The sequence below is a fragment of the Oxyura jamaicensis genome, chromosome 1 (genome assembly GCF_011077185.1).
Source record: "Oxyura jamaicensis isolate SHBP4307 breed ruddy duck chromosome 1, BPBGC_Ojam_1.0, whole genome shotgun sequence".
Lineage (NCBI taxonomy): Eukaryota > Metazoa > Chordata > Aves > Anseriformes > Anatidae > Oxyura > Oxyura jamaicensis.
The window spans coordinates 21,120,663-21,140,594 of NC_048893.1; the positions used below are offsets into that span (position 1 = coordinate 21,120,663).

Genomic DNA, 19,932 nt, shown 5'->3' on the forward strand with positions numbered 1-19,932 from the left:
TTTTTGTTTTTATCACCTAACATTAACACTTATGCAACGTCCAGGTGATAAAACAATTAAAAACTTTGAGCCAAATTCTCACTTGTTAGAAGCCTTGTAACTAACCTTCTGGAAGCAGGTACTGAGAAACAGAAACCTTTGCTACAATTGGGAAAATACCTGATCTTTTGGTTTGATGGTTAAAAAAAAAATAAATCTGATTTTATCCAAACTAAAAGCATGTAATTTCTGAGTGCATTTTTTTTCTTGAAAAGCGGAAAGAGAATTAAGCACATTGAATTATGTGCTTAATATGTGAATTATCAAAAGTAAGTATTTAATTAGAAAGAGATATGTAGCATTCAAACTTCCTTAACATCCTCTCCTTTTGATAGCTGAAGAATAATTTTTAAGGTGTTTGAGGAGGTTCACCTTACATTCTTTAGCAGTTACAGTATTTTGCCCAGTTCTGATCTGTCTTTGTGATGACTTAAGATTTAGAGACCCTACCACAGTAACCGATCTTATAACAAACTTAAATGTGTAGCTCCTTCCTTCTTTAAGAACTATGAGCAAAATCACACAAGAATACAGAAACTAATGCCTTAAGAGCGGGTGGGCTGGAGAAGTGGAATTCAAGTGACAGCTAGCTTTGAATTTATCTGCTTACCTGATAATAATCTAGATGTTTTCCCTCAAAATACACTGTTGTTCGGTATTCCATAGGTATTATTGGTGGGGTAGGGTTTAGAAACTGTGGGCATGCTTCTTCCTGGGGAGATAAACATTTTACACATTATTCAAAATAAAAGTCTTATCGCAACAAGCTCCGATGGCCTTCGGACAATGGAATGATTGTTCTAAAGAACTTCATGCTTAAAATACGGTGACAGATTTGATTACACCCTTTCAAATTAGACATGCTAAAAATGACTACAGCATATGTCAAAGCTGTGGGTGATTATCTTTCCCAGCCTTGAAATCCTGTTCCTCCCATTGAAGCAAAATAGTAAAAGGAACAAAAATACCCTTTCAGGAGTTATTCAATCTCACTGCCCCTCCTCAATCACACCCTTAAATTCCCACCCCCGCACTGTCACTAAAAAAATCTCACACTTCTGGAGTTAACTTTAGAGTCATTTAAAAATCCCCAATTCAACCAACGGATATGAGGAAAAAAGCAAAGAAAATATTGAAGTTTTCTAATAAAAACCTAATAAATTTTATTTTTAAACATTACCATATTTTGTTTGATCACATCCTCTGTTGAAGAGGACTCTTCACAGATATGTCTCTTCCAGTCCCACTGGCAATTCCATCTATTGCTTGCACAGGAATAGCATCTACAAATATAACATGATAGTCATGACAAACTGTCAGGCTTCTTCCCCCACTGACAAAAAAAGTAAATTAAATTCCATCTTTATTCATGGAGAGTAGATCAATCTGCTACATACTCCTTACTATATTAAGCTGAAAATTGAATAGTGGGAACAGTTTGAGAACCCCCCAAACCTACTTTTTTTTCTCAAACATAAGCAAGGATCAGAAAACCATAGCACCTCTCACAAACTTTGAGACTGGGTCCAAGATGAAAGGAAACAATCTTGATCAACTTTCATACATCAGGTTGAATAATGCAGGGTCTGAGTTGGCTGTCTGTCCAGGGGCAGTAATATCTCAAGTGGGGAAGACTGTGGGGGTTGAGTCAGCTTTGACCATCATATTTGAATGCACCATAACCCTAAGCTCCAAGCTAACATTTGTGGCAATACATAGTAAATGGATGTCAACAGAGCTCACCTGCAGATACTTTAGATACTACCAAAGCCCAATGAACTCGCCTTTAATTGTATCTGCCATGAACATTCACATTCCAAGTGTTTTACATTACCAGCTTCAACCATTTTAAAAATCCATTAAAGTGTAAGAAAAAATGTATTAAGACACTGGAAAAAGGCTTAATTATGAAATGATTCAGTAACTCAGCGGCCAGTTGTCTGAAACACCATACCACAGAATCTAAACACCTTCGTTAAGAAGCTGAAATACTTACGGCTGGTTTTCATACAGATTCATTGCTTCTTCACAGTCATAAAAAGGGTAAGTATGTGATGCAAAAAATACATCATTCTCTCTAAAGTTTAACTGTAATGTAACTGAAACATGATCTATCACAAAAGAAAAAGAAAAAGAAAAGTTACCTAAGTGGTTTTTGAATTCTTTAGCTCTTGAGCAGAATGATACAATAATAATACTTCTATTATTTAATAGGAAAGACAAATATTTAACTACACAGTTGACACTCTGGATCTCATGACCTGTTATACTTTAGATTTATGAGCCCTGCTTTGTCTTTTTAACCTCTAAAATTTTTCAGCAAATGGTTTTCAGAAGAAAAGCAGAGATGGGATAAATGGAAGGAGCAAAATTACAGAACAGTTTTGCTTTATGGAAGTGTTTCTTAGTGATACTATCATCATGCTAGAATATTAAAGAGTCTAAAAGCATACAGAAAACTGTTTAAGAAGGTAATTGAACACAGATGAAAACTGGCATGAGAACAGTCATTTTAAATCAAAGATTCTCTTAAATATGCATATGTCTTCATGTAAAATTACTTGTTTCATTTGTGGATTAAAACTGTCACCGTCATGTGAATTGAAACAAGTGGTCCTTGCAGTTAATGCCCAACAACGCTTGCAATGCTGAGTTACGACAGTCACTTGTGATCTTCAGTTTGCCATACGCAATTTCACCACAAATGAACTTATCTGGATCATTACTGAGGTGAGAGTGGAAAATTTATCTTTAGAAACTGGTGCTTTCCTCAGTGAAGCTGTTTGAAATACCTTTTGCAGAAATCATTAAGCCCTTGTGACAAGCTATTTCACAAGCTATTGGGCAACTTCAATCTCTGCTTTCCTTTAACAGGTTCTTGAAGATCATGAGCAGCATGACTGGAAGTCACCTTTGCCTGCACTGGGTTCCGTTAAATATTCTGGACTGGTAGAAATTCCAGGGGATTTCCTAAAAACAAGACTGGAAAAAAGCATCCCTCTTGTCTAGAAATATCACATTCCTTTTGGAACTGACCATGACTCCAGTAACTTGGGTTATTCTAAACTCAACAGGGTTTTTTAGCAGTAAGTGGTCAGCTCTGGACTTTTTGTCACATGCTGTCAGGAACCACTGCCTGTGTCAATAACTGTCAGCCTTCTGCTGAAGTGTCTGCCAAGCTTCTGAACATCTTGATATTATTTTTGAACATTCTTTCAGATGGATCCCTGTGGGACAAACTCAGGGAGGTGCAGCATTTCTAGGTGACTTGGTTACTCTAATGCCATTCCTGACAGGTTTCTAGTCTTACATTTTATGCTGGAAGATGTCAAGCTGTCATATTTATCAACTTAGTCTCTCTGTGTTACTTTTCAAAATATTTAGGGAATGTGAATTGGCCCTAAATAAAGGAGTGCTGTTTTAACACTTTGCACAGATTGATACCTTGATACACCCCAGCTATGTTAAAACTTAAGAGAGATTTTAACATCATTGCTCTTTGAACAACTAAAACTGGATTTTGACCTGCTTAAGAGAATTGAAATTTGTCTTAAAAAATGCTTCCAAGTACTGCTCTGACACTTCAGGGCAGGTTTGGTACATATAAGAAAGCTATCCACAGGGGCTGCCTCTATACAGGATGCAAGAACACTTTTTTTGTTTTCTGTTTAAATTTGACCACATAATAATCTGTGCTGTGTCACCGGTTTTATTCCATGTGTTTATGTATCAAGATATATGGACTCAAGGCAAAAATAAAGCACCATCTAGGAAACAGCACAAGAATTATGGTTGGCGACAGACCTTAAGTGTATAATCAGTGGTTCAGAACAATGATACAGTCTTTAATTATACGATCGTATATTTTTCCACTGGTCACTCTGTAACAGAAGCTGGAGGGCACATAGTAGAAGAGGCAGAAGGTTTTATGACAGAAAGGACAACCTTGTGACATGCATGGACCAGGAAACTAGCCACTGAACTACGGCTGAGTAGAGCAAAACTAAAACAAGAAAACTTGTGCAGATGCTGCTCTTCTGGCTTCACAACATGGATTGATTAGATTAAGATTAGAGTAGTTGGGTTTTGCTTGTTTGGGACATAGCACCCCTTCTCCTGGTAGGAACACTGGAGATTGGTACAACTTGTGAAAACAGCAATAGAATAAGTTTGAGTTAAACTTTTTTTTTTTTTTTTTTCCCCAAAATTAATGTTTGACTGGACAAAGATCAACAATAGACTATTTGAGACAAAGGACTTGAAGAAGAAAAAAATGTGCATGCAGTTCATATAAAAGAATCACATTGGAAACAGGGGCTTGCATTCCTTCCTTTTATTATACAAGGCAGGTAGCGAAATTTCTTTACCTTGACCTTTTGGTGTTGGAGGAATTACATTAGGTGGACCACAGGTTATAACCCCTTCATTTAATTGAGCAGGATGTGTTGTCCCACCAAATATACACAAAAGTTGGTCATTGCTGTTCAAAGCTGGCAGTGGACTTACAGTCAGTTTCACCTGCAAATAAAATATAAAAAAAGTAAAATGTTTGAAAGAAATTAACCAAGGCACCAAGGCCCAGTATGATTTATGGCCAGAGAATTTTCAGCTGCCTTTTTTTTTTTTTTTCCCAACCAAAGGTAGCTAGTTGGGAAAAAACAAAACAAAACAAAACAACAAGTTGGTTCCAACTTTGGCTAGATGATGGTTCTCCTTTCCAATTTTTATTTGTCCCCTACTACTAATCTTTTCTTATCTTTCTACCACTTTTCCAGATGGGTCTATGTTGAATTAAACTGGCACAAAACCCTCTTGTCCTGTCAGTGCACTAGATCAGGACAAAAATGTCTGTACAGATACACCCACAGCTTTTTGTTCTTGTACACAGCATCCATGTTAAGCAACAGTAAACAGAGCAGTTAACACTTAAAACTTGAAGAACTTAATTAAAATTACATTAACCATAGGTGTTATTAGTCAACAACGAAACCAGGGCTGGATAGTCTGGAAAAGCTGGAGTTTGAAAGGGCTGAGTAGAAAAATGGCTTTCACAAGACTGAACGTAGATGAAAAAAAAAAACAAAAAAAAAAACACACAAACAAAACCAAAAACCCACAAACCCTGATACCTATCGTTACTACCAAAAAAGAATTTCTGAGAAAGTGATGGTGAGATCTTAACCTTTTCAAGGAAATTGTCAATACAGTGTACATGTTAGAAGCTAAAAGGAAAACATACAAACAAACAAACAAAACAAGAAAGGGAAAACTTAGCAAGTGAAGAGGAAAAAATTGAAATTTTGGATGCCTTCCTTGATGTGATGTTTCTGGTGTCTTTATTATACTATTTAACTTTTTCCATTTTGTATGAAAAGAAATAGTAATCATTATTTTTTTCCACTGAAACTGGTCCACTGTCTCATGAGCTGCAATGTTTTTTGGTGAGTAAAGTAATCAGGAGGAGAAGGTGACACTGGTAACATTGAAGGTTGCATGCAGATGCTCATTTGAAGTTGGGCTTGTTTTTGTTGTTTAGATATTTTGATATTACTTGATATTCTGATATGAGGCACCAAAGACTTGTCAACACAAGTTGACAAGATCTAAACTAAGAAGAGGTGTGGATTTTAAGTGGGCTATTTACATTCTACTAGCATTTTTATTCAACATAGAGATGGCCTTAACAGAATGCTGTTTACATCACTTATGAATGAAATAAAACTAACTTGAATTAACATCTCTTTCTGATTAAGAAGGATCAAAAGTCATTTAGTTACTTTACACAAAATTAACCTGATTTTATTTGCTGAGCACCACCAGGAAGTCCTCAGTCTCCATTGGCATGCTCCATTTGGAGTCAGAGCAAGCTTTGACACCTTGGTCACACTCCAAATGCTCAGTTTTGTTGCCACAGAGCAGTTTTGCATGCTGAATTTACCTCCTCCATGTATGCAAGGCAACTTTGCTGTGTAGGCAATTCCATTGCTGATTTTAAAGAAATAGCTTATGACTTTGCGACTTACTTAAGTTTATGCTCAAGTAAGCTGAAAGAGGATGCAAGGGCAGCACGAAATCTCCCCTATCAATTACCTTTTATGGGCTTTACAATATTGTGTAACACTTTCGTAATATTCACTCTAGGTGCTTTGTCATCCACACTAATGCAGCGCTGTGGTTTACAGAGAAGGTGAAAAGAGCATTTCTTAGAAGAAAACATGAACTGCAACCCACAAGAAGAGCAGGCAAGAAAGAGCACTGTGAAAAACACCAAAGGCTGAGATAACCCAAACACTTTATATTTCCTGTCACCACCATGCATAAAGAAATGTATAATATTCCTTTGTCTGGTAGTCACATCAGCATGTTTTAAGAACAAGTACAGAAAGCATTTTCCTGTCATACCATAGCAGGGGCTCTGCGACTCATGTTTCGAGGGTCTGCACTAATGATAGTAACACACGTGCCACTTGGACTCCAGAGCCAGTGGTTCTCCTTATCAGCTGTTTCACAGTCTGCCCTCTTTGTGCACCTGACAAAATGGGAACAAAAACGAAAGCAAAACAGTATTATAGCTGGACTCTGAGTTCTGTGAACAATGCAACAATTCTGGGATGAGAAACTGAAATTACAACACAGGATGACTGGGAATTTGCTTTAATATTGACTATTCAGGTTGTTATCAGAGGACTTTTGAAGGAATAATTGATGGAGTAAGTATTGACTGTGTTTGAGATGTAAAAAGCAAATGGAGAAGCATACGTATATGTTGCACACCACCTAGGATTAGACAACTCAAACTTATAGATACTCAATCAAATTTTACGTAGCATCAAGCTGAGAATGGAGCCATTGCCTGATCTTCTGAAACTAGGCTGATTAATCTTCATTTTAATACATAACAGACTCCTGGAGGAGTGAGCACAGACTGTTTTTTTCAGTAGTTCAAGTGGATGACACCCATGTGTTAGCAGTAAGAAGACATCTGACTCATGAGGGTAGAAATGCAACAGAGAAATATTGCTGGGGGTGCACAGGGAAATGCTGTTCTCCTGGTGAACAGTTTTATTGACTCCTGCCACTAGTTAAGATCTCTTTCTTCCTGGGCACCCTTGCCATTGCAGGAAGACGACAGTGGCTGTGCAGCCTCACCAAAAATACTAGGAGATTCTCCCAGCTCCCCTACAGGAAGAATTGAAAGGAGAGATGCTGCAGGACAGAAGCTGCAGATGTGGCTACGAAAGCCTGACAAACGGTCGTGGGGATCTCATACATTTTCTTTTCATCCTGTTCAATGTTTTGGAGAAAACTCTGTAGCATCTCTATCTGCTGTAACACAAGTCTATTAACTCATCAGGGGCTTCAATACAGCACAGTTGCTGAACAGTTCTGCCTGCCCTACCCTAAGGATATAATTTACGTACGAAGCCTGCATTCACATAATGTGTCCCTAAACACACAATTAAGCATTGCATGCCTTCAAGAGACAGAACTTGGGGCAGGTAAGAAAAACATTAGAAATTATGCACTTCTTTTTCTTTCTCTGTTAGAAGAAATACTACCAAATGCAAAAATTCATGTTTGCCTGTTCTCAAAGATCATTAATACTTCAAGTTATTGAGGTCAGTGGTTCTATCAGAAACCTGAAGGGAAATCTAGGGAAAATTGCCTTTTGTATGATATATGACACGGCCTTCAACTCCCAGTAGCCCAGGAGGAGTTCAAGTTGTATATTCCAAATCCCCAGGTTTCATCCACTGAAGCTGAAGCCCAGGCTTGAAGAGTTACAGTATACTGCATAAACCTGTATGCAACACAGAAGTTTTTTTGCAGTGCTTTACATTATGCTTCACATCAGGCTGTTAGGTAACTTAATGTGATAGTTCACATTTTCAGGCAGGAAGCTAGAAGTCTGAAATTCATCTGCATACTATAATTAAATACCCCCTTTGTTCCAACAGCAAGTACTTAGAATCATGAATTCCCAACTGCTCATGCCAAGGGGTTAATTAACTTAGTAGTCAAAAGGAGAGCTGTAAGACCGCTCTTGCCTCTCGCCACTCCAATCAGTGCACAGTGTAAAGAAGAGACATCCAGATTTTTTCTAGTTTACATGTGTTTGAATATTAATTCAGATAACCTCTACAGACAAGTCAGCCAAATGCCAGTTTCTGTTCTGCAATTAGGTGAGAGCTCAATGTAGCTACATGTCTCAGTAGCTGACATTTATATAAAAACAGCATTTGATCTATATTCTTTATTTTAAGACATTAGCAATTTTTTCTTTTATGCTCTTTTTTATGTTTTCCTTCTCTACTTAAAATAAATGCTATATTTTTAGGATTTTAAATAGGAAGCACTCTTAATTTCTGGGAAAATATTTAACTGGATGGTTCAGAGAGTCATAAAACTTGCAGTTGCAAGATGTATAATGATTTTGAGTACCAGCAGAAGCGTATATATTTTCCCAAACTAATGAAATCTGCAGAAGTCAACAGGGACTTATTTGTGTGCATGGAAGATTGATACCAATGTCTGCGTGATAAAATTAAATCCCCATCAGGACTGCGAGGCTGAGTACAAAGAGGCGGAATTGCTACGCCAAGCAATAACGCAAGGCATGGGTCACATTTTGAGCATCTCCATTGCCTGCGCCCAAAGAACACGTGCAGGACTCACCTGCCTTCTCTCACACACCAGCCACAGTACGGGTCCCTTGCCTGCATACACTTCTCACAGTCAAAGTATTTGAAGCAGTCCTGTACAGGAAGGAGATGCACCTAGGGAGACAAAAGCAAGACAAACTGTAACGTTTCTGAAGAAGGCACATGGAGGCTGAAAAGCTTATGGACAGGGTTGTGCAACGTCGCTGCCTGTGCCAGTGGAAGGCTTGATCCAGTGTTACAGTGATCAGAGCGCAGTTTGATTTTTAACAAAACCCATACCAAAAATGGAGCCTGGTTATCCTGCCCATCATGGCTTAATGAAGTTTAAATTTACACACTTTTCCTTCTCTTTCTCAGTCCAATATTCTCTAATCTCTCTTAAAAGTCACAAAAGTCATTGCCATAACCAAGAAAAATGAGAAAGTCTTAAACACCTGAGCTATTCAGCTCCTGCAGGTTAAGGTACTTCTAGAAACCTGCATTACAGCAGCTGCTGTGGAAAAGAAACTGCCTGAACAGCTCTTCCAATTCAAGCAACAGCTACAGCAGGACATATACCTTCTAAAGGCTAACTTGATACTGTCTAGATCATTTTTAAAAAGAATATCCTCCCCTTCCTGTCATTAGCATGATGATGAAATCATTTGGAAATGTAACTGTAAGTGGCACTTTTAGCCAGAAGGCATTTCAGAAAGTCTGAAAGCCTCAGAGAGCCCGGGTGCTCAGGGTTACTGCACTTTTCCACGCATAACCTTTCTGCTGTGCAACAGATTTACAACAAAAAAAAATGAAATAATTATGTTAGGAAGCAGCATCGTCAGGTCTCAGTCCCCCAGTAAATACACGGCTTCTGGTTTTGATTTCCTCGGAGGGTGAATATAAACAATTCGGTCTTTCTTTGGTGCCCAGAAAAATGAGCTGGCACATTATCATCCCTTTTAATTGTGCTGCTGAATTGTGCAAGAGGGCAAGGGGACATATACCTCTTCCCAGCGCTGTCAGTGACGATACTTCACTTATGAAGAGTGAAGACAGCTTACTAAAAGATGTAAGCTTTGTTTCTTCTACCTAATCCTCTCATTTAAACCTACTACTGGCAGCTACAAAGCTACTTTGGAAGTCTGAATTTCGCCTTCTTTCACATTAAGAGAGTTCAGCCTGACTCAGTTAAGGAAAATGTCAACATTTGGTAGTTTTCATGTATTTACTACTACATAGGCTTATCTTTTTAGTACTTTTCAGGTTGCTATGTAACTGGAGTTGAGCTACTGGCACACTGCTTCACCAACCAACACCACTCTTGTGAGTAACTTAATATCCAGTGAATGGCTTTTTTATGACAAAGCGTTTCATAATTCTGGCGGGCAGAAACAAGCCCCAGAGACTGCTGTTTCTACAAGTTTTATGCAAACTGAATGGATTTTAAAGAATAGCAGCTCAGCTTACGGTCATCTTCAAAATGCAGAGAAACTAATTTTAGAGATTTTCTAATAGTAGGTCTTAGCTAGAGAGAGTGGCAAAAACTAAAACAAACAGAGAAGCTGGTGAGAATGGTGACTGACACAGCCTTCAGTTTTACTCCTGATATGGGACATATCAGAAGGAATTTGGGATCCTACCACTTCTGTTTATTTTAATGAGCTACAGTGATTATGGCAAGGGTGGTGTGGTCCTTCCCAGCTTCAATGGGCTCCTCCTGATGCCTGCCCCACCTCTGGAAGGAGAGGGCTGACCTTTGAAGGCATCTGCTCCAAGCCACCCACTGCTATCGATGCTGTAAGGAGAGGGGGAGAAGTGAAACAGGAAAGCAAGCGCTGACTTCTCACTACAATTCTTAACCTCTGTATCATTCCTCCCCATATTTTCTCTCCACATGATTCCTCTTTAAAGGCTGCTTCAAGTTATCACCAGTATGAAGCTGCATCTGCCCGTCAGGTCAGCATTAAGCATGCAGATCAGTGCAGATATTGTGCCCTTCAGTGTTTACCTTCTTCTAAATAACTCCCAGGGCAGGGTTCTGGTACATCTCTTCCCACAACTCACAGCTGTTCTGAAAACAGCAGTGTGTGTCTCAGCATTTATTCTTCTCCCCTTGCTGCTGTCACTTCATTTCTCCCAGCTACGAAGGCCTCCATTCTCCTTTCATCTATCTGGCTCTAAAAGTGGGTGGGACTGCTCATTGTAATTAACTCCTGGAGATGACAGTAATGTAATGCCGTGACAGAGCTCCCAAGTTTAGCTATTCATATTTAAGCTGAACAGGTTTTGTAAAAGAAAACTATTATTCCCATTATTTAGAAATGGATGTGTCTATGGGAGCTGCTTCAAAAAGATTAAAATGAAATACCTTCTTTGGCAGAAATTTGCTGTTTTCTGAATTTAAACGTCTTATGGAGACAATTATTAGTGACCTTCCTAAATGCTCCATTTCACGCAGACTATCACCAGAAAACTTGTCTTGCTTCAAGGTTGCCCCCATCCTTGTGCTGCTCGTGGCATAGCCTGGTGGGGACCTCAGGGCTTTGAAGCAACGTGCCATCATCCTGCCACGTGGGGTGCCAGGTTGCCTGGCCTCACACAGACAATTTTGAGGTTTGGAGTTCTGTTCCAAATTTGAGCAGAAGCCAAATTAGAAGTACCACAAAAAAGTGCAGTAACCTCTCTCACACACTGTCACATTGCTAAATGTTTTATCAGTCACTTATCTGGCATGTTTTCCAACGGAGCTTCCAGCCTGAAATCTTTCAGCTAGAATGCAGCATTAGCACTGCAGAAATTTATATTAATCTTTTATAAAACAGAGAGAGAACATGCTTCCCTCACCATCTTCCCTAATACTCCACTTTCACAGTCATCATCATTCTCTCCTTGCTACTGGGACTGGAGTGTTTCCCATGTCCCACCCAATGTCCCTGTCGGTGCTGTGAACGGTGGCAGTCTGTCTGTCACCCACCCCATCCCAGAGAGCTGCTGGTCCATGTGTGTGAGCCTGGCAGCTCCAGCGACCGTAGAGGTAAGTGTCGGGAGCAGGTTACAGCCAGAAGTCTGGCATCTTTCTCTTCTCCTCCTTTCCTTTTCGCTATCTTTTTTCCTTTACAAGTCTCCATTGTGCCAGCTCAGAGAAAGGGAACTGGGAAGAGACTGCCTGTTCCTTTCAGAGCAAAGTCTGACCTTTCCTGCTGCACCAGCATACAAGGGTGTTTCCCAACACTGTAATTCTTTCCATTGCTTCTTAGTTTTTGAAGCAAGACTCATGAAAACCCTTGGCAGCTTTACAGATGTGTAAATGCTATTACGTCAGCCACCAGCATCCCAAATCCTGAAATGCTCTTGCAAAGCTGATGGCACCTTAAGCATCCTTCCTGACATGCAGCTGCCTGATCCTGCTATGTTCTGGTGCCAAACATCACAACTTCATCCTTCTTCCAGACCTCCTGAGAGAGTTTCAGAGGGGAACTCACCTCCAATTCATTAAAGCATTAAGGATAAAACCTTTCTCCAAGTGACAATCAAGCAATTAAGCCCATCAGCCTGGACTTGAGGAAGGTCTTCATTTTTGGAGAGACCTACCTTGATGCCAGAAGAACTGGCAACATAGAAAAGATGAAGGAACCCTCTTTGCTTAGCTTTACAGGCATCTACAGACCTGGTCACCTCTGTTGGAGGGAGCATAAACCATAGGGGGGCTGAAGCTGGTAAAAGGAGAACATCCCTTCACCTTCTGTTTTCATCCACCTCCCATCCCCAGCTGTGTTTTCAATTACTTGTAATATTCTGCTTTCCTTCTGCCTGTAAAGGTGCACACACAAACACAGAGCAGGGGCAGCCCCACTGACTAGGGTGGTTTCCAGGAATGACAGAGAAATGTTCCAGTCTCAGGTAAAGTCACAGAGAAAGTTAAACTGGACCTGGTCCTTAAAAAGAGAGGGATACATTACCTTGTCTGTGGTCATCACATACAGATTTTCTTGGGTTTTGTCAAGAACCAGGTCGTTCTTTATGGGTTTATTTAGTTCAATAGTAAGAGAGCTGTACTCAGTTGCAGTGGATGACAGGAACACCTGTTTCATGGAAGAAAGAAAGGTGGTAAAGGTTGCTCTTTTTTCAATTATCATTATCGAAAATGCTGTGTTTACTCAAGTTCATGAATTCATATCGGAGAAAACATTTCAATTTGAAGTATTTAGCATCAAAAGCAGCAAGTACAGCAGAAAAGTAATGGAAAAGAAATTGCTCACTGCTCACAATAGCTAATATTTGCATTGATTTTTTTGGAAATACTGATTTGAGTGCTGTAAAATTCAAATTCTCGACTTGGAGCCTCTGCACTTGAAAGTGTTCAAATTTGCTGACCTCCCTTACAATAACCAATTGTATCAGCTTCAAATTTCAAACCGCAGAGTGGCACACGGCCATCACTTCAACAAAATAACGTTCATGGTGTAACAATCCTGATATTTTAACTCTGCAGACACACAGACCCTTGAACCACAAGCCCCACAGTCAGAATTTACCAGAGCTCCAACTTTAGCTTTATATTGTGTTTCTGGGCAACCTGATCTGGTGGGAGGTGTCCCTGCCCATGTCAGGGGGTTGGAACTGAGTGGTCTTTAAGGCCCCTTCCAACCCAAACCATTCTAGGATTCTAGGATCTATATTCTATTCACTGAATGGCCAGAATGATTGCAAAATGAAAAGTTGCTCTTAAACTAGTATGGGCTTGAACAGAGAGATAAGGCCAGAGCAGCTGTTAGATTACCTAAGGCTATGAATATAGGGCTCCCAGTAGATATCTAAACCTTTGGGAACAGTGTTATCCAGGCAATGCTAATTCCAACTGTGTGTTGGAAAGTGGAGGTACACAAGAAATGACCTGTTTTTTTTTCTCTTTGAAAGTAAAAATCCCAAGTGCCAAGAGAATTTGCTCCTGATACGTGACCTTATAAATCACACTTACTTTTAGAGCATAAGCATGTTATCAGTACAATTTGCAACCTTTTCAACACACTCTAATTTTTTTTAATCAGATTTGTTACCTTAAGAATTTTTCCATCTGAAGTTCCCAGAAACGCCACGGTGTGCCCATTCTCCACAGTCACAGTAACAGCCGTGAGATTCATCCCTTCTTTTTGTAACACCGGCTTCTCTACAACACCATTTTTACTTCCCAAAAGGTACGGTAAGTGTTCAGAGCCACAGGGGAAATTTTTGCTTGCATTCTAATAAGGAATAGCAATACAGAAGGATGTTAAACATTCAGATCACTAATTCCTAGCTAAGAATGAAGTGCAACCCTATTACCACAATATAATACCCCTCAGACATAGAAGAGCAGAAGGAGAAATGGATTGCCTAGCCATTTTACCCAAGCCAACAAGCAGCCTGCTAATTGCAAACCGCTTCAATGCTTTTGCTTTCCAGGAGGCATGGAGGGAGAATTTTTTTTTGTTTCTCTTTCGTTGTAGAAGCACAGATTAAAAAATAACCACTTTGTTTAATTAGCATGTCATGTAGATCAGGTTGACTGATTTTGTTTGGAAGACTGTTTTTATGCTGTTTTGTTTTTTAAATCGCTGTTCTCCATGGAAAACAGTCCACCAGCAACCATCTCAAGAACTTTCAACACATTCCCTTTTCGATATGCTTTAATCCCAAACTGCAGAAAGATCTACCAGAAAGAAGTTCATCCACACCTTGCCTTTGCTGCTACATTTGGTAATGAGACTGTCTTTCTGACCAGAAATTCACAACTCCTTTTTGCTGGAAGCCATGGCCGCCCCACTCATCACATTCACAATTTCTATATTTGACGCCCACCTCAGGTGCAGGGTACTGCAGTGAGAAATACTGGAGCTTGGAGGCAAAAAGTGTTGGCTTGGTTTCTTATTAATTTTAGAGGCCTACTGTGTGGAAGGGGCTGTGGTTTCATGAGGTAAAGGATTCTGGGTCAATACCAGTACTGACCCAGTATTCCCATGCCCCATCCCTTCAGCTGTTCGCTCCTACCCCTGGGCTGTAGCACACCACTTCTTAAGCTGTGCTCAAGCAACTGCTTATTTAAGTGCGTAACATATTCAGGTTGGGGAAGTAAAACATCTTTCTAAGAGTTGGCTGAATTATTTTTAATGTGATTAAATCCCTCAACCCACTTTAGGGTTGGCTGCAGTAATAAACAGCATGCACAAGTGGGGCTTGGAAACAGGTTGAGTGGTATGGGCAAAAACATCATGAAGTCAACTGAGATGCTGGAAATTGCCTCTTAAAGTCATAGTCATAAAACAGAGATCAGTATCTTGAGAGGTGTAACAGTGCCCTCCAAAACCCTAGTATCCAAGGTAATGACAAGCCATGAAAAGAAATGGTAGGTGGCCATCATACTATCAGTGTATTCTGAGCCAGAGAAACATATGAAAACCACCTAAATATAAGAAACATGCATGTTTCCAATTATCTGAAAATTCATATCCAAGTAAGAAACAATACTGAGCTCCAGATATCGCTTACAGGATTAATAATGCTTTTTAAAAACATTATAGATACGTTGGCTGTTACCAGAATTGCCAATCTGGAAGCTAATCATGGGCTTAACAAATCATTGCATATGACTCAGAAATTTCCATACCAGAAGGAACATTTAAAAATAAATGCATTCATGAAACCAAATAATATTCATCTATTAGAATACATCAACTCTTTTTTAAAAGACTCCAAATTATAACTATCTTGCCACTTCTTGCTTGACTTGTTCCACAACAACCCCAACCACATTCCATTTCTGTAGTGAATCCGGCTATTGAGTTTTTAGTCATCTGATCTCATTAGACTTTAACTCAAAGCCACCTAAAAAACACACAGTTATATAATTTCCACTATTCCTATCACAGATTCTAACATTGATGCTGATATTACCAGTCCATGTGATCCACACGGGTTTTCTACTGCAAAGAGTTTGTAAAACATGCTGGTATTCTTATTAGTGTAGCAATCATTCCGGTTCTTCTCCATTTTCTCATTGATGTGCCTCAAAGAAAACACACACATGGCAGATTTTGGAGAGCCATTATCTTTGTTTACTTTGCTGAAGAGTGCAACAAGAACTTTGTCATCTGAGGGAGAATCCGTAGTTTGTCTTTGCTGAGCCATGCTCTCAGCCAGCTCTTCTCCTGGGCTAGTGACGTAAGCAGCATGACAGTGATCATAGGCACCATCATCATCTTTGCAACCCAAGTCCATTTCAAAGTAGGAGTAATAGTGGGCATCATCTTTGCACAGACGTGCAATTAGTGTGCGGTTATTGACAGGCTGTTTCTCTTGCTGATTAAAAATAAAATAAACATAATTTTTATCCTCAAAGACTGTGACAAATTGTTGTGTGCTTGATGAGTGATATGCTGACTTAACAGCTGCAGAGTCTGTATACATTTCAAAGATGTCTTTCCCATCTCTGCTGTAGAGCTGCCGAGTGCTAATGATTATCCCATTGTCATTTGGTCCATTCCCCTTCCCAACAAACAGCACTCGGTCATTGTTCAAGGAAGTGATTAATCCCACCGTTGATACGTTCTCATCGTTGCTTGCTACAAAGGACTTCTCCCCACTACTGTCCACATAATACTTAACATTGGTAATATCTTCTAAATCCCTGATGGCACAAATTCCCTTAAAAAGGCTTCCACACACCACAATTGTTTTATCCGCCTTGTCCAGCAACAATAATTTGTTGTAATTGTCAGTCAGTACTGCTTCTTTACATTGATTTTCATCAATGGGAGGTGTGCACTTTTTGTTGTCCTTTCTTGGACCTGTTTCTACATAATTAATTTTAATCAGTTTTTCTGTGAGCTGATACAGAGCATTTACCACTCCCAAATAGACTATCCCAGTGTCATTGTCCACTGTTAGGTGATTTAGCTCTGTGGGACTCTGAAAAAATTTCAGTTCCTCATTTCTGGATAAGGTGATGCAAAAGCAGCTCAAAATGCTCAATGTCCAGATCCATAAAGCCATTTCTATGTAATACCTACAAAAGGAAAACAAAAGAAAACCATTAAAACTGAAAAATAAAATTTACATGAAATTCAGCAATGTGAAGGTTTTTTTCTTTAACGATTTCAGACAAATACACTCATCCTTATGCATATGTAGATGTCAAAAAGATTATGGAAAGCCTCAAATCTTGTTAATTGCCTAGCAATTTAGTATGTTGGGGAAGGATGAAATAAGGTCATATGTCTAAGTGATTATCATACAACCAATTAGATAATCAATTCTCTGCTAAAGCACAATGAGGTCAATAGACAATTTGAAACAACATGCCAAGAAGTGATAGTGCTTTCCTGCTTCATAATGTGAGTATTGTTGATTACTGAGATTTTAAAAATAAGCTGGATGACCCAAGTGTTTCAGGTAGAGTGGAAGACTTTACATGCAAGAGTCTGAGACATTTGGTGTTGCAGGACTTTCCTGATGAAGGAAAAAGTCCTTCCACCAACTACAAGTAAGTCTGGATCTGTCTGTCGATGTTCTTTGAGAAGGTGTTACACTAATCCTGCACCAGTGTAAAGCTGGAGGTTGGTACAGCCCTTCGTACGCAACATTGCCTTTGATTGCCGGTATACACTACAGCCCAACACTTCAATTCACTTTAGCACTGCAACTTAATGGTTTTAAAACTCTCTTAAGAACATCACTTAGAGTTTTATATGCTTAAGATACTTTCATGTGTGTGTGTCTCCCATCTACCCCCATCTCCCAATTTCCCCTTCCAAAGAAGATTGCCTGGTTGTTTGCAATTAAACAAGGACTTTATGAGACTTGTTAAGAAGAGGCCTAATTTTAACCTCAAGAGCTAAATGAGGAGGCAAGTCCAAACTGGCTTCCTAAGCACTGGACATTTTTTCTATGTTTTCTGCAAGTGTTTCATTCTGAGAGCATAAAACAGAAGGCTTGGACACACGGATGTTTTGGGGGAAAGATAAATAGCATTTGGAGAAAATACTGAAAAACAAGTATAATCCACAGTATATTTATTTTCAAAGTAAGTCATGAGACACCATAGTCTGATGAAGAAGGAACCTGTAAAATTACATGGAATATAAAATTAAATCTGAAAATACCTGGAACTGTGAATAGAACTGAAAAAATAAAACCCCACAAAAGAGAAGAGAAACATTAAAAAAATAACCTAGCAGGGGTAAGTCTGCTAGGAGGAGGAAAATAGCCGAAAATGCCAAAACAAGGAAGTGAGGAAAACAAACAAACAAACAAACAAACAAAAAATAAAAATAACAATGAAGGAACCACCCTCCTGTGCCAGCTGTAACTTCTGTTTTGGCAGCAGCAACAGACCGTAGTGGGATGTTAATCATAAATAACCGGGCTGCAAACGTTTGTGCAGGGAGGGAGGAACTTTTGTTTTGAGAGCAAGGCATCTGCCAGGTCCCCAAACCACCCTGGCATCACGAGCCGTCCTGCCTTCTGGCACTGACTGCATTTTGCTCCTCTATGAAGAAAACGTACGTTTACTGGTGGGATCAACTATTCTAACGGTAGAGTGCTTCTCACTTCCAACACCCCAAAACCTACTCAATGTAGCTCAGGATAATAATAATGACAAAATAACAGGCTAACTCCAATCTTACTTTGCTAGAGCTCTTACCACATACCAGACTGAATAGTTAACTGCAGAAAGGGGTCAAAGAAGAGCCGGCACGTTACCAACAGCATAAGTCCAACTTCTAATGATAGGTTGACCTCATATGACAGTGACCAGGAAAAGCCTATGAATTATACACCGTTCCTGAGACACAGAGACTTCAGCACACGCCTTGCAAGGTAATGAAGTCTTAGACTTCTCTGCAACAACCTTAGACCTGCTCTAAGGAGCTCTGAATGAATTCTGCTATTATTTGTAAGAAACTCCTATTTCTTACTGCTCCCAAGGACCTCAATTTTCCAAACAAGCTTTGGCCCCAGCTTGTATCTCTGCAGCTAAATGGTATGTCATAATGCGTGTCATCTAGTTTCAAACATTGTCCCTGACATTTATCTGCAATGAAATAATAACAATAAAAAAACAGCTTGACACACCACGTCAATGTTGTTTCACAACAGTTTTATCATTCCACTATCTATTGTGCAAGGATCAAATGAAAAAAAAAAATATCAGATTCGTTTGTTCATGTTTTTCCCACAAGGTAATTATTGTCATCACTGATCGCAATCAAAAAGCCATAAATAGCTCTGCTTATAAAATATACCTCAAATGAATGGATAGTAATTTACTGCACCTTAAATTCTGGGCTTGGTTCACCCTCATGTCTATGTATTTCAGTGGATTAAAAAAATGTAACGAAAGAGCAGAATGCATCTCTTTAATTCTAATTGTACTGCAGGTACTGAATTGTAATGCAGTTATTACAAATGGATTGTTTAACGGCGGTCATTAATCTGGATCTCTCCCTTCTGCCATGTTTAGTCCACTCATGGCACCCAGCTAATGACACAGAGGCAGCTCTTGCAGTGCACTTGCCTTTGTCCTAAAAGGAGAACAAAGGCAAAAAAGAAAAAAAGAAAAAGAAAGAAAGAAAGAAAAACAACAACAAAAAAAAAAAAAAGAGAGAGAAAGATACTTCTAGGAGTAATTCATCTCCCTGTACAAAAATGGCTAACACTTCTTCCCTACTATTTTCTGCCTTGTTTACTTCAGATTTAAAATATGAATGACAAGGACAGGCTCTTACTAATCAGATTCCAGACACTAGCCAGCAGAAGATCATCCCAATTTCATTTGGGACTACAGAGCGAATATCATCAAGAAATTAATGATCTTCATTAGGATCTCCACCTAGGTCAATGACATTTAAATCCCATTAAAAATATTAGAAGAAAATATCTTTTGCGATGCCCGGCAAACAAATCCTGTAAGGCCCTAAAATCAAAATTTTGGCTTAAATTATTCAGAGCTACATGCATTCTCCATTAATCTGCCTTTTTTTTTTTTTTGGCATTCACTCCCTGTCGCCCTGGCGTCACGTCAAACACAACGAGATTATCTCAGACCTCCACACAAGGCAACAGTCCTTCACGGTCTGCATGGGTTTCATTTTTTCCCTCCCTTCATCAGAGGGAACGGAAAACCAAAATTAAATAAGCTACGGAAAAGATCTGGAACTCAATCCCTGCTCCCTTCTAATACCCTAGACTTGGGGAAGAGAGAAGCAAAGCGACT

General features: G+C 39.3%; 1 protein-coding gene across 7 annotated transcripts in view; it reads right to left on the reverse strand.

Moving 5' to 3' along the window:
- Positions 1-19,932, reverse strand: part of PLXNB2 (plexin B2) — a 256,955-nt gene that overhangs the window by 61,100 nt on the left and 175,923 nt on the right. For all 7 annotated transcript variants that reach the window (XM_035309113.1, XM_035309156.1, XM_035309121.1 and 4 more), the window contains 9 exons: positions 15,612-16,722; positions 13,739-13,921; positions 12,641-12,763; positions 8,716-8,816; positions 6,442-6,568; positions 4,407-4,557; positions 2,036-2,150; positions 1,220-1,322; positions 650-751 (listed from right to left, as the gene is read on the reverse strand). In XM_035309113.1, coding sequence (XP_035165004.1) covers positions 650-751; positions 1,220-1,322; positions 2,036-2,150; positions 4,407-4,557; positions 6,442-6,568; positions 8,716-8,816; positions 12,641-12,763; positions 13,739-13,921; positions 15,612-16,722 — 2,116 coding nt within the window. The remainder of the gene's footprint in view (positions 1-649; positions 752-1,219; positions 1,323-2,035; positions 2,151-4,406; positions 4,558-6,441; positions 6,569-8,715; positions 8,817-12,640; positions 12,764-13,738; positions 13,922-15,611; positions 16,723-19,932) is intronic.